The sequence below is a fragment of the Rhineura floridana genome, chromosome 6, assembly GCF_030035675.1.
Source record: "Rhineura floridana isolate rRhiFlo1 chromosome 6, rRhiFlo1.hap2, whole genome shotgun sequence".
NCBI classification, from domain to species: domain Eukaryota; kingdom Metazoa; phylum Chordata; class Lepidosauria; order Squamata; family Rhineuridae; genus Rhineura; species Rhineura floridana.
In genome coordinates this window covers 121,680,836-121,701,457 of record NC_084485.1, presented here as the reverse complement: position 1 = coordinate 121,701,457, position 20,622 = coordinate 121,680,836, and the positions used below count along the sequence as shown (strand labels likewise).

Sequence of the window (20,622 nt, the reverse complement as noted above, 5' to 3'; positions counted from 1 at the left end):
TGGCTGCAGTTAATTCCATAGATTTTCACTATATCAAACTCCATCACGTCATTCTAGTCCAGAAGATTATCCAAGCCATTGATAACTTTATCTCTAATATCTTCATTAATTTCTTCAGAGATAACGTTAAATTCCAAACAGTAGATTTTATTTCTAATATCCATAAACTCCAGATCTTTTTCCAATTCCACATTTGTTCCAATCTCCAGGGCTTGTATCTTCCCTTTATTTTTTCTTTTCTCATCTCTGATCTCATTCTCCTCTCTCACAGGATCCCCTATTTCTTTAAACTCCTGCGTCATTTTGCTCAGTTCAATTTTCAGCTCCTTACTGCCCTGTCGCAGGGTTTGTTTCGTTATCTCAATCTCATCCATTATTTTCTGAAACATAATTACTTCCAGATTCTCAGCCACTTTCTTGATTGCCATTTTTAAAACCGCGAAAACAAAGCAAAACAGAAGTAAAGAAGAACCACTTCTTATTTCAGCAACAATTGGGTTAATATTCCAGGCTTGATGACATCACAGTATAAACAGAGCAGCCTGCCTTATCTCTCTATGTTCAAGAATACAAAACAAATTTGGTTCCCAGCATCAAAACAGTTAGTGGCGTCGTGAAGAAGCAGATTCGTCGAAATAAAATAGACCAAAAAGAGAATAGTCCCAGACAATATAACATTCCTCGGAATAGAAATCCCTCTTCTGTTTATATCTTTAGGATGCACTTCCAGGACAGCTTTTTGCAACAGAAACAGAGATAAGCTGTTAATTTCGTGAATAACAGAGAAGAGTTATAGCTCACCCAGAAGTACTTCAAAGCCGATCAATCTGACAAATCTCCTTTTGCTGCAACAATTTAAACCAAGTAAGAAAAATAATAGAAAGAAGGGTGCTTGCCTGTTAGTCGGTTTTCTCTTTGAAGAAAAGATAAACGTATCGCATTAAACAGATAGAGCAAAAGTTTGGAAGTCCGTCCGGCATTGTTGGCTGGGCCTTTTCTCATAAATTAATGAAATCCAGTCCTCCCAACAAAAACAGGCTTTTGAGGTTGATCTCTACGTTTCTCCCTGCCCCGGAGAAATTTCATCAGTCAAAAAAAAAATGTTCTGACTGATTTATATCTGAATAAGCTTCTTTTGAGGCGGGAGCCCGTCTCAAAAGCAGGCACAAGCGAAGTCACCCTTCCCGGAAGTCAGAAAGTGTTTCATTATTTGAAAAAATTAAAATTGGATATAATTTGTTTACAAGAAACTCATATCAAGAAGAAAGATTCCAAATATTTGATTTGTAAAAATTTGGGTGAAGAATTTATTTCGGCTGGATCAAAAAAAATGGTGTTGTTCTTTATATTAATCCACAATTGTTTCCTAAATTGATATTATTGGACGATAGTGGTAGATTTGTGGGGGCTGAAATTACTTTACAGTGTACAAAAATTTTGATAGTGGGCATTTATGCCCCCAATGAAGATAAAACAAGGTTTTACACAAGACTTATGGAAAAATTGTCAGAGTTTTCATATGATCATTGGTGTGTTATGGGTGATTGGAATGGAGTAATTTTACCAAAAATGGACAGACTTTCTGAGAAAAATATTAAAGAAACACGGTAAATTACCGAAGATTTGTTTTGAATTGATGGAAAATCTAGAATTGGTGGATGCTTGGAGATATATAAATGACAATGCAAAGGAATTTACTTATTTTTCAGAAAGACATAAAACATTTTAGAGGATTGATATGATTTGGATGTCTAAAAACCTAGTGAAAGACATTTCCAAAATGGATATATTACCAAAAACCTTTTCGGATCACAATCCAGTGATATTGACTTTCAAAAAAAAAAAATCTTGGATTTAGATGGAGACTAAATGAATCTTTATTACAGAATGATAAAATAGTGCAAGAATGTAAGAAGAAATTAAAAGAGTTTTTTGAACACAATTTACATAAAGGAACAGATGAAAATATTGTTTGGGATACAAGTAAAGCATTTATGAGGGGATATTTTATTAAATGTAATTCTGAATTAAAAAAGAAGAAACAACAGAAAATGCCATTAATCTTGGAAGAAATAAAACAAAAAGAGGAAGAATTGAAAAAGAATCCAACTAAAGTTTCTATTGTAAATCAAATTAAAATGTTAAATGCTAAACAAAGGACTTTTGAATTTGCAAATAAACCGGGGAAATGGTTAGCATATAAATTAAGAAAAGAACGACAAAAAAATCTTATTTTAAAGATACAAGAAGGAGATGAGATGTTGACAGACAATGTAAAAATCCAAAGGGTTTTTCATCAATATTATTCAACTTTGTACAAGTGTCAGGAAATTCCATCTGAAAAAATAGAAGAGTATATATTTAAACAGAATTTGCCTAAAATTACAGATTTTCAGAGACAAGTTATTAATGGTCCTATTACGTCAAGAGAAATATCTGAAGCTATAAGTAAAATTAAATTAGGAAAGGCGCCAGGACCGGATGGACTATCAGCAGTGTATTACAAATGTTTGGAGGAGGAACTCTTATTACCTTTACAGTATACAATGAATTCTATTTTGCAAGAGGGGAAGATACCGGACAGTTGCAAAAATGCCAATATAACATTAATACCTAAAGAGGAGCAGGACCTAACTAAAACAAAAAATTATCGGCCGATATCTTTATTGAATAATGACTATAAAATCTTTACAACGATTTTGGCAGAAAGAATGAAAATAATATTGCAACAATTTATTCAGGAAGATCAAGCGGGGGTTTTACCTAAAAGACAATTACGTGACAATGTCAGGAATGTTTTGAATGTGTTGGAATACTTAGAACAACGAAATGATAAACAAGCAGCTTTGATCTTTTTAGATGCTGAGAAAGCATTTGACAATTTGAATTGGAAATTTTTGTTTAAGGTCTTGGAACAAATGGATTTTGGAGATAATTTTATAAAATGGATTAGATCTATTTATACATCTCAGAAGGCACAGATAATTGTTAATGGGGGGTTAACAGACTCATGTGAAATACAAAAGGGTACAAGACAGGGATGTCCATTATCTCCTCTTTTATTTATCTTGGTCTTGGAAGTGCTGCTTAGAGATATAAGGCAAGATAAAAGGATCTCGGGAATAAAGATAAAAAAAGAGGAATATAAATTGAGAGCATTTGCTGATGATTTGATAATCGTATTAGAAAACCCTTTGGAAGGAATTAATGTATTGATGGACAAATTAAAAGAATTTGGACCGTTAGCAGGATTTAAGATCAACAATCAAAAAACAAAGATGTTGGTGAAAAATTTATCTTCAAGGGAACAAAAAGACTTGATGAACAAGACAGATTTTAAAATAGAGGAAAAGTTGAAATATTTAGGTATTATTATGACAAATAAAAATTCAAAGTTGTTTCATAATAATTATGAAAAACTATGGACAGAGATTAAGAAAGACTTGTTAAGATGGGATAAATTACAATTGTCATTAATGGGCAGAATATCCGTGATAAAAATGAATGTACTTCCGAGAATGATGTTTTTGTTTCAAACAATACCTGTAATATCCTCTGATTTACCTTTTAAACAATGGCAAAAAGATATTTCTAAATTTGTTTGGCAGGGAAAAAAACCAAGAGTTAAATTTAAATTATTACAAGACGCCAAAGAAAGAGGAGGACTGGGATTACCAAATTTGAGACTTTATTATGCTGCCTGTTGTTTAGTCTGGATAAAGGAATGGTTATTATTGAGGAATAAAAGACTATTGGATTTGGAGGGCCATAATCTGAAGTGGGGATGGCATGGATATCTGTGGTATGATAAAGTAAAAGTTAATGTGGATTTTAATAATCATTTTATAAGACGTCCTCTGTTGAAAATATGGAATAGATATAAACCAAGGTTTTACTCGAAAACACCATTATGTGTCTCAAGTCAAGAAGCATTTTATAGAAGAGAAATGGCTGGAAAAGAGAAATGGTTAACTTATCAAGAACTTTTAGAAAATGTACATGGAGAATATATAATGAAAGAGAGAGAACAACTGATAAAGGAAGGATATAGTTCTCAATGGTTTGCCTATTTACAATTGTTAGAAAGATATAAAATGGATAAGAAAATGTATGGGTTTGAAATAAGTAAATCTGATTTTGAAATAGGTTTGTGTACAAATGATGAAAATATAATTGCGAAAATGTATAAACTCTTACTGAAAATGGATATGGAAGAAGAACAAGTAAAAGAGTGTATGGTAAAGTGGGCAAAAAACTTTGGTTATAATATAGAAATGGATCAATGGGAAAATATGTGGAAAAAAGGCTTGAGATTTACATTATGCTATAATCTTAAAGAAAATTTCTATAAAATGATGTATCGTTGGTACATGATTCCAGAAAAGTTGTCAAAAATGTATAGTAATGTTTCTAATGTTTGTTGGAAATGTAAACAACAAGAAGGATCATTTTATCATATGTGGTGGTTGTGTAAACAGGCAAAATTATTTTGGGCACAGATAGGTAGGATGATGCAAAAAATTCTAAAGATAAATATACAGTCAAAACCAGAATTTTTCTTATTGGGTTTTATGGATAAACAAATAGAAAAGAAATATGGAAGAATAATATTATATATGATTACAGCAGCAAGATTATTATATGCACAAAAGTGGAAAATGGAATCAACACCAACAACGGAAGATCGGCTATTGGAATTAATGGACTTAGTAGAGATGGATAAATTGACATGTTTACTTAGAGAAAAATCGACAGATACATTTCTTAAGGAATGGAAGCCTCTCTTAGACTTTTTGTTGAAAGATAAAAATGAAATGATGATAATGGGATTTGACGATTAATTAAGATAGACTATGGAGAACAGTGATTTTGTATGTATTAAGGGACAGGTTTGATATATATTATATATTTATAGCTTATCTGTGACAAATCAGAAGTCAAATTTTTTATTTTTATTTTTATTGTGCTATGTTTTTGATTTTGTTTTGTTTGTTTTATGAAAATTTGAATAAAAATTATTGTAAAAAAAAAAATAACCCCCAAAAACTGCATGGGTATATCCCTTCTTTATTATGTAACAACTATTTTGGTAGTAAAGTAGTTTGTATGCTAAATACAAGCAGGGCTGGCGCCAGAGAGTGGCCAGGTCGGGCCCTGGTTGAGGGCCCCTGAAGGGCTTCTCCTTAGGGTGGGAAGGTAGAGCTCCCATTCTGCAATCTGCAGCAGCGTTGACTCCCAACACTGCTGCAGATCGCAGAGGGGGAGCTTCCAGACACCCACACCCACACATAGACTGTGCGGGCTTCAAGAAGCCCACACACATGCCCCACTTACTCTCTTGTTGCTGGGAATGTTGTGTGTGCCGCGCACACATGCCTGCTATCAACCAAAATGGCGGCAGAGGCTTCCCTAAGGGGCTGACACCCTGCTGCCATCCTGGTTGATGGCAGGTATGTGCACGCGCATAGCGTAGCGCACATGCATATCATCAACTAAGATGGTGACGGGGAATCAGCCCCCTTAGGGAAGCCCCCACTGCCATCTTGGTTGATGGCATGCATGCACGCACAGCAATTAACATGAGGGAATGGGAGAACATGCAGGCAGGCGCTGCGGGCCTGGGGAAGACTGCTGCCCAAGGGCCCAGTCATGCCTGGTACCAGCCCTGAATACAAGCAGCAGTTTAATGCCAAATAGAGGCAGAGCAGATAACTTACAGCTAGAATATCATGCATATCAAGTAAATTCAAATTTATCAGGTTCTCTCAGCTTTCCCAACCCCCCCAGAGCTCTTCAGAATTTTTTTTAAAAAAGCTCTAATGTTTTACAAACCCTACAACTGCAGCCACTCACCCTGTTCTGCAAGGCACACTAAAGTGCTTAAATCAACTGCAGATTTGACAGGTCCATAGCTAACATTAACTGTTTTATTAAGGCAGACCTTCAGGTATCAAACATGCTTTTTCAAAGCACAGCATTATCAAATAATACCTTCTTGTAAAAATGGAAAAGGGCATTAAATGCCCATATGATGGAATCCCTGAAACATGATTTAAGCATATTTGTTACCATGAAGATGTTCTCAGATCCTCAACTTGGGGCAGAGTAGACTCCATAAAGGATGCTACAATCTGGGTTTAGAAACACCAAAAACGCTGACAAATAATAGCAAACAAATTAAAAATAAAAATGAAAGCCTATTTAGATCCACAGCTGTATTTTCCATTTACAGTAGAAGGGGCAGGAAAGAAGGTACATAAACCATCTTTGAGATACCATAGCAATATCCCTTCCCCACACAACCTACCACTACAGTTTGTCCCTGTGGACATTGTGTGTTTTTCAAGTGCCTGAGCACAACAAACTGTTGGCTCACATTCCCAGCAAAGCTATGAATATTCTGAAGGTCAGCAATAAGCAATAATTGTTTTCAATTAGAAAGGCTGCTTTGCTGGATGATTGCCAGAAAATATATAATTTAGCATTGGCTTAGTGTATTCAGAACCAGGAAAGAATGTACGTTTTTCATTTTGGCCTTCACTGGCATTCAGCCATGTTTATTTGAGGTGGGGGAGAAGAGACTTTACTTCATAGATACTATACAGGCACAATTATGGAAAATATCTCATGCCAAGCCTATCAATTTTAATGAATAGTTCCACTAAAAAAATCACCTGGATTATTTGGGGTTCTATCCACCTTTGTTCAAAATCAATATGGCACCAGTTCTTCTAATCACGGTTTGAAATGGGGGGTCCTTTTGCACCTCTTTCAGACAATTGAGCCATAAAACTGCCTTACACCCTAATTGTTGACAGCTACAGCTGTTCACCTGACAGATATAGAAGCTCATTTCGACACTGGTAAACATGGTCGCTAGTAAGCATTCTTGTTAGTGAGCATGTGATTTATTTGATGCCTAAGCACGTATATATCATTCTACTCTCAGGAGGTAAGCTCGGGAATTTGCTGGAGGGAGGTGGAGGGAGGAAGAATATGAAGTGTTTGGAGCATTTATTACATGTAACAATCCATCTGGGAGAATCTTTTTTATGCCATGTGGGATAGAACCCTTCATCTTAACCTTGGCTACTTTCCAGCTCTCAGGACTAATATATATAAGATGCACAGATACGGTTGTTGAGAACAGCATATGGCCTAAACAGAGTTGGCTGGGTTTTTTAAAAAAGAGAGACTTTTATTCCCTAGCTTCCTAGATGCAATTTGTTTGACGTTGACATATTTGATTTTGCAACAAACAAACACAGTTCCCATGGCACTACCATTTGGCTTGCTCAGTGAAATAGGCCTTGTACTATAAACAAATCCAAAAAGGCATTAATTATATGGGTGTCAGAAACCAACTATTGATGAAATATTCAATTGAAAAATTAATCTGGCTTTATGTCAGCCTTCACCAAAGTGGTGTCCTCCGAATGTTTTGGACTATTACTTCCACCAACCCGAGCCAACTTGCTGCGGCTGATGGGAGCATACAAACATATGAATCTGCCTTATTCTAAGTCAGACCAGTGGTCCATCTAGCTCAGTATTGTCTACACTGACTGGCAGCAGCACTCAAGGTTCTAGTTTTGGTGTAGAAAGCCCTATAAAGCTTGGGACCAGGATAGCTGAAAGACCGTCTTATCCCTTATAGACTCAGTCGATCACTGCACTCCGGAGGTGAGGACCTCCCGCAGATACCATCTTATCAGGAGATCAGGTGTGGGACACGTAAAAACCTGGCCTGGCTAAAATGGGGTTTGCATGCCTTAGCCAATCAATCCTAGGCTGTTGAAGGCTCTGTGAGAGCAAGAAGAGGCGTTGCTATTTCTGTGCATGTTCTAAATCAGAAATGGGAAGCTGTGGCCCCCCAGATATTGTTGGGCTCCAACCCTCATCAGCTCCCAGCCAGCATGGCCAATGACAGGGATGATGTGAGATGGAGTCCAACAAGATCTGGAAGGCCACATGTTTCCCATCCTTGTTCTAAAATATTCTTAGTCCTGTTTTGGGGGGAACAATAAACATCACCCTTGTTTCATAGAACCATGATATTCCCGTGCCTATAAGGGTTAATTTTTGTAATTGCATTTTACGTAGGCAACCAGCAGTATTTCTCCACTGAATGCATCTTGTTCAAAATACAACAATAAGCTTATTGATTTAGGCCACTATACTGTAGTTTCATTGTAACAGAGAGCAAGAATGTATGGCATGTCACTTCAAAGGGTAACTACTAGAGGAAGCTGTGTCTAAAATACCTTAACTGAAGTTTGGAATAGATTGCAGCAGTGGGTTTGTCTTGACCCTATAAATTCTCATCTCAGGAACAATCAACCTGGGACAGTATGTTGGAACTGAGCAGTGCTAGGATAAGATGATCTTGTCAGGTATTCAGTCCATCATACTACTGAAAGACAAGTGTAGATGGATCTGAATATCGGGTAGCCATCTGGTCCCACTGGTGTCTCCCATAGGCCTCGTGTCTTCCACACCTAGGACACAGCCTTGTGCTCAGGTAGTCACTCACCTTAAAGAAAGGTTAGAGAGTGGCTGTCGCCAGAATAATCCCCTGACTGTGTTTCTGGGTGGTATTGTGCCCGTCCTCTTCCAGCTTCTAGCTGATGCTTTGCAAGTTTGCTATTCATTCTTGTTTACAGTGCTGAGCTTTGAAACTTTTTACCCTTAGGCTGGCAAGGCAGAGCAGTGTGAGATGGGCTCCGGGCACACTTACGGAAGGTGCATGGATATAATGCCAAGAAGCAGCTTCTGCTCAGTCAACAGAAGCCTAGTTCACATACTCTTAGTAAGTACAGGTCCTAGGTTTTTAAAACCACTAAGAACCTTATCTCAGATGATATAGGGAGACTGCCTTACACTGAGTCAGACCATTGGTCTATCTAGCTCAGTATTGTGCATACTGATTGGCAGCAGCAGTCCAGGGTTTCAAGCAAGAGGCTCTCCAGACAGTACCTGGAAATGCCAGGGATTGAACCGGAGATCTTCTGCATTCAGGTCAGATGCTCTACCACTCAGCTGTGGCTCTTCCCCATTAAAAAAGTCCTGCTGGATCAAACCAAAGGTCTATCTAGTCCAGAATCCTGTTTCCCATAGAGGCCAACCAGATGCTATAGGGAGCCCACAAGCAGGACATGAAAGCAACAGAACCCACTTTAAAGTAATGTATGAACACTGCAACAAATACTGCAGATAGAGTAGTATCCTCACACGGGGCATTGTGCATCTGCTCCCAAAAACGTCTGTTTACTCGCTGCAGACGTTGCATCCTGGGGTGTATTGCATGTGCAGGACTAAGCAGATGTGGCATCACACTGGGTTTCTTATTCCCTTATTGTGTGTGTGTGTGTGTGTGTCTGTGTATTGTTAAACATTTTAAATAAATAGCTAATGTTCTCTTTATATCTAGGTTTATACTACACTGTGTATACTGGCAAAGCATTTCCTGGTTCCACAGAAGTGCCTTTGAAAATATAGTGAAAACCTTCTCTGAATTTGCCATTTGTTTGCTGCATAACATGGACTCCTTCACATGAAGTTTAAGCTGAAACTTTTTATTTGACAGTTACCTTTTTGTCAAATTAATAATTGATATCTTGTCTTTAAGTTAATGTGCTACTGCTTTGCTTTCTTGGCACTCTGTAATCAAGAGAGTGAGTTTGTGCGTTTGTGTGTGTGTGTGTGTGTGTGTGTGAGTGAAAGAAGCAACAACCTGAAACTATTCTAAGTCTTATAATAATAATTTTGTATTTATTCCACAAAGAGGGCATAGCTAGAAACGTTTAAGAGCAGCAGACAAGGTTAGATCATTTCTAACCTTGGGCCATATATTCCTATCAATATGGCCCACAATGGAGGCTAGTATTATCAGACACATCTGTAATCAATTAAAACAGCTTTCTCCAACCTGGTGCCCTCCTGATGTTTTGGACCACAACTCCTCGCCAATGGTCAGGGGTGATGGAGGTTGTAGTCCAAAACATATAGAGGGCACCAGGTTGGTGAAACCTGTGTTAAAGAAACAAGCATGAATAGCTTCTCAAGTTAAACTTCCCTTAGTTTAAAGTGGATCTTATTTATTTAGCAAAATTTATATACCTCTTCATTTTAAAAAAAATCTATTTACATACAAAAAATGAGGTCGGTGTTGAACCTGGCTGTATTCAAGACCTGATGCTGAATTCTCTATAGTGAAGGAGTGGGGGAAACCATATTTCTGTGGGGTGGTAGTGGGTGGTGGGTGGGGCTAAAGCCAAAAGTGGGCCTGAACCACCACCTTTTTTCTCTCTTTCTGCAACCACCCTTTCTCTCACATTTCTCTCATTCTCTCTCCCCCTCCCTTTTGAAAAAGGCAGAACTGAGACAAAAAAGAGGGCCATGTTGCTCATATGCCTTTGCATCTGTGGCAGGAAAGTCATAGTAGGACTGAAGAGACCAACCCTAACCCCCTCAGTATAAGGCAATATGTAATCAGCATCTCTTTCTAGACAATCATCACCATTTAGTGTAGGGTTTTTTAAAATTTGTTTGCAGTTAAGATTTCATAGTGTGACAGCTTATAGGCATGACACGCGTTCAGTACCTTTCAGGTCCCCAATGGTCCATGAATTGGGATGATGGCAATTTGTAGCTTTTAAAAAATGACAGTACGAATATCCCTGGTGCTTCTGAAGCCTGCTGTTTCCAGTTTTGTTTTAACTTCCAAAAGAAAGCTCTTGCGTTTTGCATTTAGTGCACACAGTGTGGCATTGCAAACGTTCTCTCCTATGCCATTCTACTAATAAACATCTGTGGCTTCTTCTGTGCACACTGGATTCCACTGGGGCAATCTTTAAGCAGTTGAGGAATCCAACAGAACATAGTTAACGCACTCAGGAGGTTGTGTGCGTATTCATGCAATTTGTTTGGCTTAGTTACATTTTTCAGCTGACAGCCCTGAAGAGTTAGTTCTCTGTGGGAAGCGAGCACACTATATTGGCAAATCTTAAAGAGCTAGAATCAAATCCACTACAGTTACAGATTGACCTCAAGGTTGTAAAATCCCTTCTCTTCCCACATGGTTGTTGCTTTATTACAGCACAACACACATTAAACATTAGTTGCCTGGTGATATGGGAAATCAGGGTGCTAAAATTAAAGTCAATAATTTCCAGATGTTGGTATGGGAACGGTGTGCTTTTATTAGGAGCACATAGCTATGGAAAGGGGGAGAAATCCTGTTTCCTCAGGAACAATTTTTTTTTCCCCAACAACCACTTATTTAAACAACAAATTGTACAGGATTGTATTGCAAACAATGTATACCCACTCAGGAGTGGAGTGGCCAATCAAATGGATTAGGGCAACAGAGAAGGGTGGGGCAAGCCAGGTTCTTTAGGTCTGTCTCATTCACCCAGTGTGAATCATGGCATAGCTGATCTGCATACAGAGGGTATAAAGGTGGAAGGAGCCCCCGGTTGTTCACAGGAGCATCAGCATTGCAACCCTTAATGTCACATGATCGGGAATTAAGCTAGTTTATACTGTAAATTTTACTGTAAGTTGGTCATGCTGCTGTTTGACCAAGAGATGGGCATGACTATGCAGACTGACAAGGGCAGTGGGTTCCCCAAGGCTCTCCCTAATATATGTATCACGTTATTAGTTATATAATAATACAAAATTGTTTAAGATGATTGATTAATTGAATCAATTAAAATATAACTGCTGGCAAAGGAAAATAGATGCTTGTGTTATTTCTTTCTCATATATATATATATATATTTATAACACCACCCTTCATCTAAAGTTTCTAGGGCAGTTAGTGACATATTTGTAGTAACATCCTTGTTTTAACCAGGCAACTGAGCTTTAAACATTTTTGAGGATAGCCAGAGGAAATCATCTCCACCACATTGAAATGAGTGGGTAAAAATCAAATGAAATGCCAGTTCTGTTTCTTTGAGCCATGAATGCACATTTAGTTAAGCAAGAATAACGGATTGCTTTTAATCAGTGACACAGAGGGCTTTCTGTGTATGGTTTGAATATGCCTAGAAGATGACAGTGTGTGTGGATGGTTAGGGGGAAAAAGACCAGGATGTGGTCTTCAAATAAAACGCTGGTGCATTTTGTAGAGTAGTTGGTAGATGGTTTGGCAGTAGACAAGGAAGCTGATACAGCAAGAAACAGTTTATTTTGATGTTGAGGGTTCTTTGCTATGGGAAGATGACTCACAGGCTGTGGTACTAGATGGCACAAGGTTGTGTGTTTATATTTATTTATTTATTTATTTGAGCCACTTTTAGGGCACTTTGTATTAAAAATGATCCAAGAGCGAGTTACAACAAGGAAAACTCATAAAAAAAACCATCTGAAATCCATCAAAAACAACCACAACAAATCCAAACCACTGAGAACAGGCTCCTATACCACTTCCAACCAACTTAACCAAATACCAGTCTGAATAGATATGTCTTTAAAAGGCCTCTAAAATCCATCAGAGTTGGTACCAATAAAATCTGTGAGGGGAGGGCATTCTGTAATGGGAGTGCTGCTATTGAAAATGCCCTCCCTCATGTTGCTGCACACAGTACATTTGGCAAATGTGCTACTGTTAAGAGAGTGCCCACACTTGGGCTTGGGGTATAGGCGAGTAAGCAACCTGGCAAATATAAGATGCTAAGCCATAAAGGGCTTTATATGTCAGCACAAGCACCTTGAACTTGGCTTCAGTGGTAGCCAGTGCGGCTCTTTCAAAACTGATGTTATACTTTCATAGCTAGATTCCCCATATACCAGCCTTGTTGCCACATTCCGCACTAGCTGCAACAATAATCCGTTTGTAAAGTTGCCAAGACATGACTCACTGTGGTTGAACTATTGCTGTCCAGGAATGGTTGTAACTGGCGATTGGTGAACCACCTGACCATGGGCTCTAGTACGTGATTGGTCATTTTTGCAGTAAGATTCATGCCACCTGTATTCTAGTTGTTTTCCAACTTGCCTCATAGCTTGAAGCTGAGCCCCTTAACGTTGGAAAGAACACTCAAAAGTGATTGTGTTGACAGTCCACTTCAACTTGCCATTCCACAGTGAGACTGAGGCCACTCCAGGGTTGTCAGCCCTGCTGCCTGGAAAATCCCTCAGAGCATTCAAGAATGCCTCGGCTTTGAAAAGTCTCTAGGGTGGACCATCTTAATGAATTTACCATCCCTGAAGGGGAGAAAGTGAACAGTCCAAATCTTAATTACACAGGCATAGAGCTGTGAGAGTGTATAGGGCTGTCAGTAACCATTCTGGACCACCAGATAACTGATGCACCAAACACAGTCTAGTTTTCTGCTTCAGCAATCCATGATTTGGATTGCTAAGAGATGAAAAACATGTGGTGCCACCCTGTATCTTAGAATACTGGTCACACCAAAGAGCTGTGAAGGGGCAGAGTAACAGTGATTTCAAGTTGAAAAGCTGTGAGCAGGAGGGAGTGCTGAAACCTTCATTGTGGTACCCCATGCTTTGTATGAAAAAGCTTCCAGGTTGAGTTCCTGGGACTTTCAGGCAGGATTGGGAGAGACTTTTGTCTGGAATCCTGAAGAATCACTGCCAGCCACTGTACACAGTACAGAGTACATGATTTGGTATAAGGCAAATATATGGATCTAATAATAACAAAGATGTCCTGACCTGTCCAGTTTGCCTTTACCACAAACTGTACATTTACTGTTTTTTTACTTCCATTATTTCTGAATCTCCTTTTCTCAAAAAAGTGTTCAAGGTGATGTACAGAAACACGTAACCTGTGAAGCGTAAGTTTGTGTGTTAAAGAATGGCAATCTAACAACGAAGCACAATTTGAAATCCATTAAACATAGAAGGCATAGCAAAACTAGCCACTACCCAAACTCTGGGGGAAGAGATGAGTCACTGCCTGCTATTGCCTGCCTCCTAAAACCCAGAAATGTTGCAATCTTCAAGATGCCTACTTGGGGGAGAACATTCTGGAGTGCCATTACAGAAAAAGTTGAACGCACACAGAACAAAAGTCCTTGGAAGTGGTATGTGGAGTAGACTTCTCCAGGTAATCTTCACTGCTGGAGATGCGATAGGGTGCTCCTGTGGGTGGAGGTGTTTTCTAAGATTCAGCTATGGTTTTCATATTGTGTTTTTTTAAAAAGCTGAATACAGCCACATTGAATTAATTTCTGATTTGTATGGATATGTGTGTGGTAGGATCTCAAACAACAGAATGTCCTTAGTGACCTCTGGAATGAAAAACATGCAGAATCTCTGGCTATCACTGTGGGCTTGCACATAGATTTGGAGATGCAGGGCTGTTTTCCATAAATATTTGCCTTGCTTTAGCTTCCTGCAGACGTACTTTATATGTAAACTCATCCGCACACTTCAGCTCTCTTGCTATATTGCAACCATAATGCTCTACACACAGAGTGAAAGAGTGTGGTACTATACCACATGGTAGGGATCATTTGCGAGGACAAACACTGTATTTTGGGTGATAATTGCTGTCAGATGCAATAAACCCCCACCCAGACATGTCTGTTTGTTCAGTGATAAATGCTTGCAGTGTTGTTGTACAGGCAGCTTACTTGAGTGAGGTTCTTGCATTATAGATCACTGCAACTTCAAAAGCAATGCAGTGAACATGTAATGTTCTTGTGGTTATTTTTTCCAGAATTATTATTATTATTATTATTATTATTATTATTATTATTATTATTATTATTATTATTATTATTATTATTATTATTATTAGATTTATATCCTGTCCTTCCTCCCAGCAGGAGCCCAGGGCGGCAAACAAAAGCACTAAAAACATTAAAACATCATAAAAACAAACTTTAAAACACATTAAAACAAAACATCTTCAAAATCATTGCTTAAAAAAAGCTATCAAAACATCTTCTAAGATTAAAAACAGTTTAAAAAAGGTTTAAGAACATATCAAAAAGGAATTCCAATGAAGCAATGAAGATATGTGATAATAACCTTTATCTTAGCCATGCCTATGTCCACTTTTTCAGTTCTATAGTTTTTCCTAATTTGGGAGAAGGGCCATAGCTCAGTGGTTAGAGCATCTGCCTTGCATGCAGAAGAGCCTGGTTCTATCCTCACATCTCCAGGTAGGACTGGGAATGTCCCCTGACTGAAATCCTGGACTTGTTGCCAGTCACTGTAGACAGTGCTAAACTAGATGTGCTATGGGCCTGATCCAGTATAAGGCAGCTTCCTGTGCGCCTCCCTTTCTTAAGAACACCCTAATTTGAGGAAGCATTACTTTCTGATGCACAGAATGCTGTACAGTCTTATCTCTCGAAAGAGTAGAGAATTTGTCATCATTTTTGCTTTACAGATTAAGATATGGAAGTTTAAAGGTGTTTGCTATGATCACCCAATGAGTTTCCGGATGGGATGGGCTTTAAACCTTTGATATTTTAGGCCCAGATCTAAAACATAAAAACTGGGCAACACTAGTTGTTGGATTATCAGTACGGTTTAGAACAGGGATGGGGAACCTGTGGTCCTCCAGATATTGTTGGACCTCTACTCCCGTAACTCTCAGCCAGCATGGCCTGTGGTCAGGGAGGATGGGAGTTGGGAGTCCAATCACATCTGGAGGGCCACAGGTACCCTATTCCTGGTTTAGAAGAACCATGAATTGATTAAATGTGGGTTAGCTGAAATTATCTAGCCTGGGAGAGCACATTACAGAAGGCTGTATTTGGGAAAATGAATACAATCAAAGCTATAATCCTGTGTAAATTCGATTAAAATTATAATCCTATATAAATGTCATTAAAATTCAAGGGATATACTTCTAATTAAGCGAGTTTAGAGTTGAGGAATAAATTCCACATATGATTATTAGTCTCATTCTTACTGCTTTCTCAGATGTAAGCCCCTCTGAGGGCAATGGGATTTACTCCCAAGAAAGTGTGCATTGGCCTGCACCCTGGCATCAGAATTCCAAACTAGCATTAAAAGTTCCACTGCCTACAGTGAGTCTTATTCCCAGGTAAGTGTGCATAGGATTGCAGTCTTAAGTATTTAACGCTCCCATTTATTTCAGTGAATGAAAAGAATGCTTGATTTCCTCTTCAATTCACCCTGCTTCTGTAATTAATATTAATGTTGTTGTTGCTGTTTGTAACTTGCGTAGCATCAGCTTGAAACTTTATGGCAGCTTGGATTATAATAGAATTTGCTATCAAGCAGCCAATGAGAGGACTGCCTGAAAGGTTGCCCCAATTTACTTTATGTGAAAGCCTCCCCCCAAAAAAACCTAATGTTCATTTGTCATTTACTCTGCAGGTCCTGTGCCGACCAATGAGTGTGTGTTGTCGCCTGTCAATAGCTCTCACCCAGTTCAAGCCTTGCTTGAGAGCTTTACAGTCTTATCAGGCTGCGCAAGCAAAGGGACTGCTGGATTGCCAGAGGAAGTTCATGTCCTCAATCTCAGGAGCCCTGAAGAAGGCCTTGGCCAGTATGAAAGAGAGGTAAAGGGGGACAGCCCGCTGTTGCATAGACATCACCTTTGAGGGCCCTTCAGGCAACTTTGCCTAAGAGGGTACTATCGTGTTCTGGGAGTGGTGGTGGAGGCATAGCTAGTGGGGAAGAGCAGAGGGAAGCAGGGCATGCAGACTCAGAGAACACCCCAGAGATTTTAACATTATTACATGGGATTCTGGGACATACCTCACATTGGATGCTGAAAGGCCATAGACAATCCATCTTGCCTCTGATGAGGCTGTGCTCTGCATCAAGTGCAAACCAAGATAGTGCTGTTGACTTTCACAGGGTTGGCCCCTGAACTGATCTGGACCCAAGCAGATCTCTGAAGGTTGCCATGGTTACTCAGCAAGATATTTTTAATTACATTTTTATCCCACTCTTTCACCAATAGCTCTGGGTGGTATGAATGTCATTCCGCCCCTGCCCATTTTATCTTCACAACACCCCAATGAAGTAGGTTAGTGCTGAGAGAAAGGGTGACCGCTCCAAGGTTGTTCAGTGAGCTTCATGGCTATGTGGGGATTTGAACCTGGGTCTGTAGTCCAAATACTTTAACCCCTGTACTACACTGGTTCTCTGGTTTGTAGGAAGGATTTTGCGGAAGGCTTGACTTGCTGAATTAGAAGCTAGCTATATATTTTACATAAAAAACGTGTTAGAGGCCCTGATGCCTTTAAAATGAAAAGCTGCTTTGGGAAAGGGAATTTAGAGGAGAGAAGTGGCACCTTTTCTTTCCACCAAATAACACACCCACACACAAACAGGGTTCTTCCTCCCCAGCAGAGATTCAGATGCCCGTTTGGCAAAGAGGTGGGGAGATGGAGAAGAGAAGTGGGAGGCAGGAAAAGAGTTAAGTGTCCTTCTCCTTGTCACTTCTTCGCTTTAAGTTCCCTGCTTCCAAAGTAGCTCATGTAGACCCATTGAAAGTAGTGGACTTATTTTAGTCATTTCCATTCATTTCTATGAGTATGACTAATGTTGAATACAACCCAAAGTATCTAGCCTCTCTTACGTGTGTTTTCACATAGTCAGCCCCTACGTTGGAATACTCTTGACAAATATTTGGCATTCATCTTTCATCTCCTTTTACTTAGTCTAGGACCTAGAACTCATGAAATTCCCAGAGCAGTTGGTTCATAACTTACTTCTAATATGTTTAACTTCATTTAAGATATGAGAGAGGAAAGGGTAATAAGAAGCAGATTGTTAACAAGAGGAGGATTTCACTTTCTTCAAAGCCAAATTGCTTATGTTGCAAATTATACTGAATGCACTTGGAGGTTTGCCATAATCACTATAAACAAATGTTTAAGTTTGTATGCCTTTAGCCTTGGTAATGGATTTTCACTTCTTGTGAAGAATGTTGTTCAGATAGCAATTGCTGCTAACCCCAGTCATTCTTGTGCAATGTGCAAATGAGTTATTAATTTAGGCTTCATATGGTGGGATTAGCAAAAGAACTTTTGTTCTAGTTGCTATGAAAAATAAAGCAAAAAAGAAATGTTCTTGATGTTAAACTTGTGCAGTGTTGTTTTGCTCTGAGAATAGATCAAAAGAGAATTGCTGAGGAGAGAGAAATATTTCATCGCATGACAGCTTATGTCTCTAGCGCATGCCCTAGAAAGCTCCATGATGTAGCAGCATATATTAGCTGAACACAAAGCTTTCAAAATAGGCAGGGGAGGGATCCAGCTGTGGTGAGGGAGCAAAATGCTCAACAGGTCATTACCAGAAAATAAATGTTTTGATCCTAATCATACATAGACTTCATGATACATCCCACTGCCTTCAAAAGAACTTGCTTCCAAGTAAGTGTGCTTAGTATTACAGTGTAAGGATGGAATGCTGTGCCAGCATAATTGCCACAGTCATATTATATACTGCTGTTACTGGGACATTTATTTAGTGTCACCAAAAGATTTGCCAGCACAAATATTGAGGATGGAGGTAGACCAAGGTGTGGATATTCTACCCAAATTGGCTTCTGGATTCTACAGAAGTATTGCAGCATTCTACCCAAATTGACTTTTCAATGTATTCTTTAATAGCTTAAATTATTTTTATCACTGTGTTTTATATGATGTATTCGTAAACCACTATGTGGGATATGAATTTTAGTAATAAACCAATAAAATAAATACAGAAAACGTAATCCAGAGTGTTGTCTGATTGCTTTCAAAAGAGGTTACTGATTTCCTAGCAGACCAGCTTCTCTCAAGTACCCCAGTACTAAAATACAATAATAATTTTAAAAAATCACCAAGGCTACAAGCCCTGCATAATTTTATATGCCTCTATCATGTCAGTCAGACAAAGATAGTCTTATCTTTGTACTTGACTGTGTTCCACAGAGTCCTCAGGTAATGTAGTGCCAGTGACTTTCAATATGATAGTCTGTTTTGCACATGACAGTAAACCAAATTATGGTTTACAGGGACCATGTGCTGACTCCTGGAGAGGAGCTTGCAGCTGCTTTGATCCTCTCCAGCCCTTTAGCTCTGCACAGCAGCTAAGCCAAGGTTTGTGGTTTGTCAGGCCAGGATTGTAGCTAACCTCTTCCCTTCTTAACCACAATCTGTAGCCAAGAATAAACCTTGGCTACAGATTGTGATTAAGGAGGACAGAGCTTAATCATGATCCTCAGTTCAGATGACATGCTAAACCAAACCTTGGCTTAGTTGCCTTTTCATGCTGAGCTAAGAGGATGGGGGAGGACCAAAATGGCTGTGATCTCCACCTTGAGACCCAGCATGTTTGCATCTTTGCATTAAACCATGGCTTGGCTTAGTGTCACATGCAAGTGCTGCCACTCTCACGCCTCTCCAAAACCTTTTAATTTTCAAGCAAATCTACAACCCATAGAGAGTCTCCAGTTTAATTTTATTCTCTCTAGTTCATGAATATTCAACTCCAGATCACAGGGTGATATCTAGGAGGAAGCAGCAGTCTTGCTTCATAGTAGCTCACCTAAACTGGTTTTCCAAGAAACATTTTTCATATTTGTTTTTCCTTTGTTTTTGAGAGTGTTATTTAGTGCGTTCTTGTGTACTCTGGCATAGCACATTCCACATCCGCAATCTCTAGTTTATTTCCTGTATCCTTCTAAAAGTGGGGTTGTTGCAGCCTTTAGGGATGGCTGCTGAGAAAATGAACAGGAAGTTAGGAAAAGGCTGGCTGGCGACAGTAGAGAGCATAAGGGTGTAAACAATTGAGTTGGATCAGATTTTTTTTGCTTCTATGATAAGTCTGAAAACAAAGCAGAGCAAAGGTTATCTTTACCCTCATTGTAAACATTGAGGCTTGGTGCCCAGGCTTGACTCAAGGAAAGCCATCACCTTGTGTTGAGAGCAGAGTTGCTTCACCCCGTGGGCCATTTCCTGTTGCTTGGCGATCTGTTTAAAAAGCAGAGATTTATATGTTGACCATACAATGCTTCCAAGACCTTGGTGTATAAACAGCATTTCCCTTTCTGTTTTTGTTTGTATACCATTGTTAACATGTGAAGTGGTGGCCAGCAAGCTTGCACATGCACTTAGTGAACTCCAGAGCATGGTGAAGAACCTCTCACTTGAGAATCTATTTCACCAGTAGTCTTGTTAGAAGATGTTTTTGTTTCATTCCTTCAACTTGCCACATTACGGGTTCTGCTAAACCAGATATGCCTTATATGCTGAGATGCAGCGCAAATGCCTTCTTGCAGGAAATCCCTCACAGGCCTCATGCCTTAAACATTTTTCTACCGTTATCCTAGTTCTCATAAATGTACAGCATATTGTGGTTACATTTTTTGGCACTCTCTTAGAATATATGAGAGCCAGTGTGGTGTAGTGGTTAAGGTGTTGGACTATGACCTGGGAGACCAGGGTTCTAATCCCCACACAGCCATAAAGCTCACTGGGTGACCTTGGGCCAGTCACTGCCTCTCAGCCTCAGAGGAAGGCAATGGTAAACCACCTCTGAATACAGCTCACCATGAAAACCCTATTCATACATCGCCATAAGTCAGAATCGACTTGGAGGCAGTCCATTTAAAACATAACCACTTGGGGGTGTCTGTTATGGTGGTTATTGTTATCATCATCATGACGT

The 20,622-nt window shown here is 39.1% G+C and overlaps 1 protein-coding gene across 2 annotated transcripts in view; it reads left to right on the top strand.

Annotated features, from left to right (window-relative positions):
- TGFBR3 (transforming growth factor beta receptor 3) overlaps positions 1-20,622 on the top strand; it is a 215,683-nt gene that overhangs the window by 77,448 nt on the left and 117,613 nt on the right. For both annotated transcript variants that reach the window (XM_061633658.1, XM_061633659.1), the window contains exon 3: positions 16,333-16,517. In XM_061633658.1, coding sequence (XP_061489642.1) covers positions 16,333-16,517 — 185 coding nt within the window. The remainder of the gene's footprint in view (positions 1-16,332; positions 16,518-20,622) is intronic.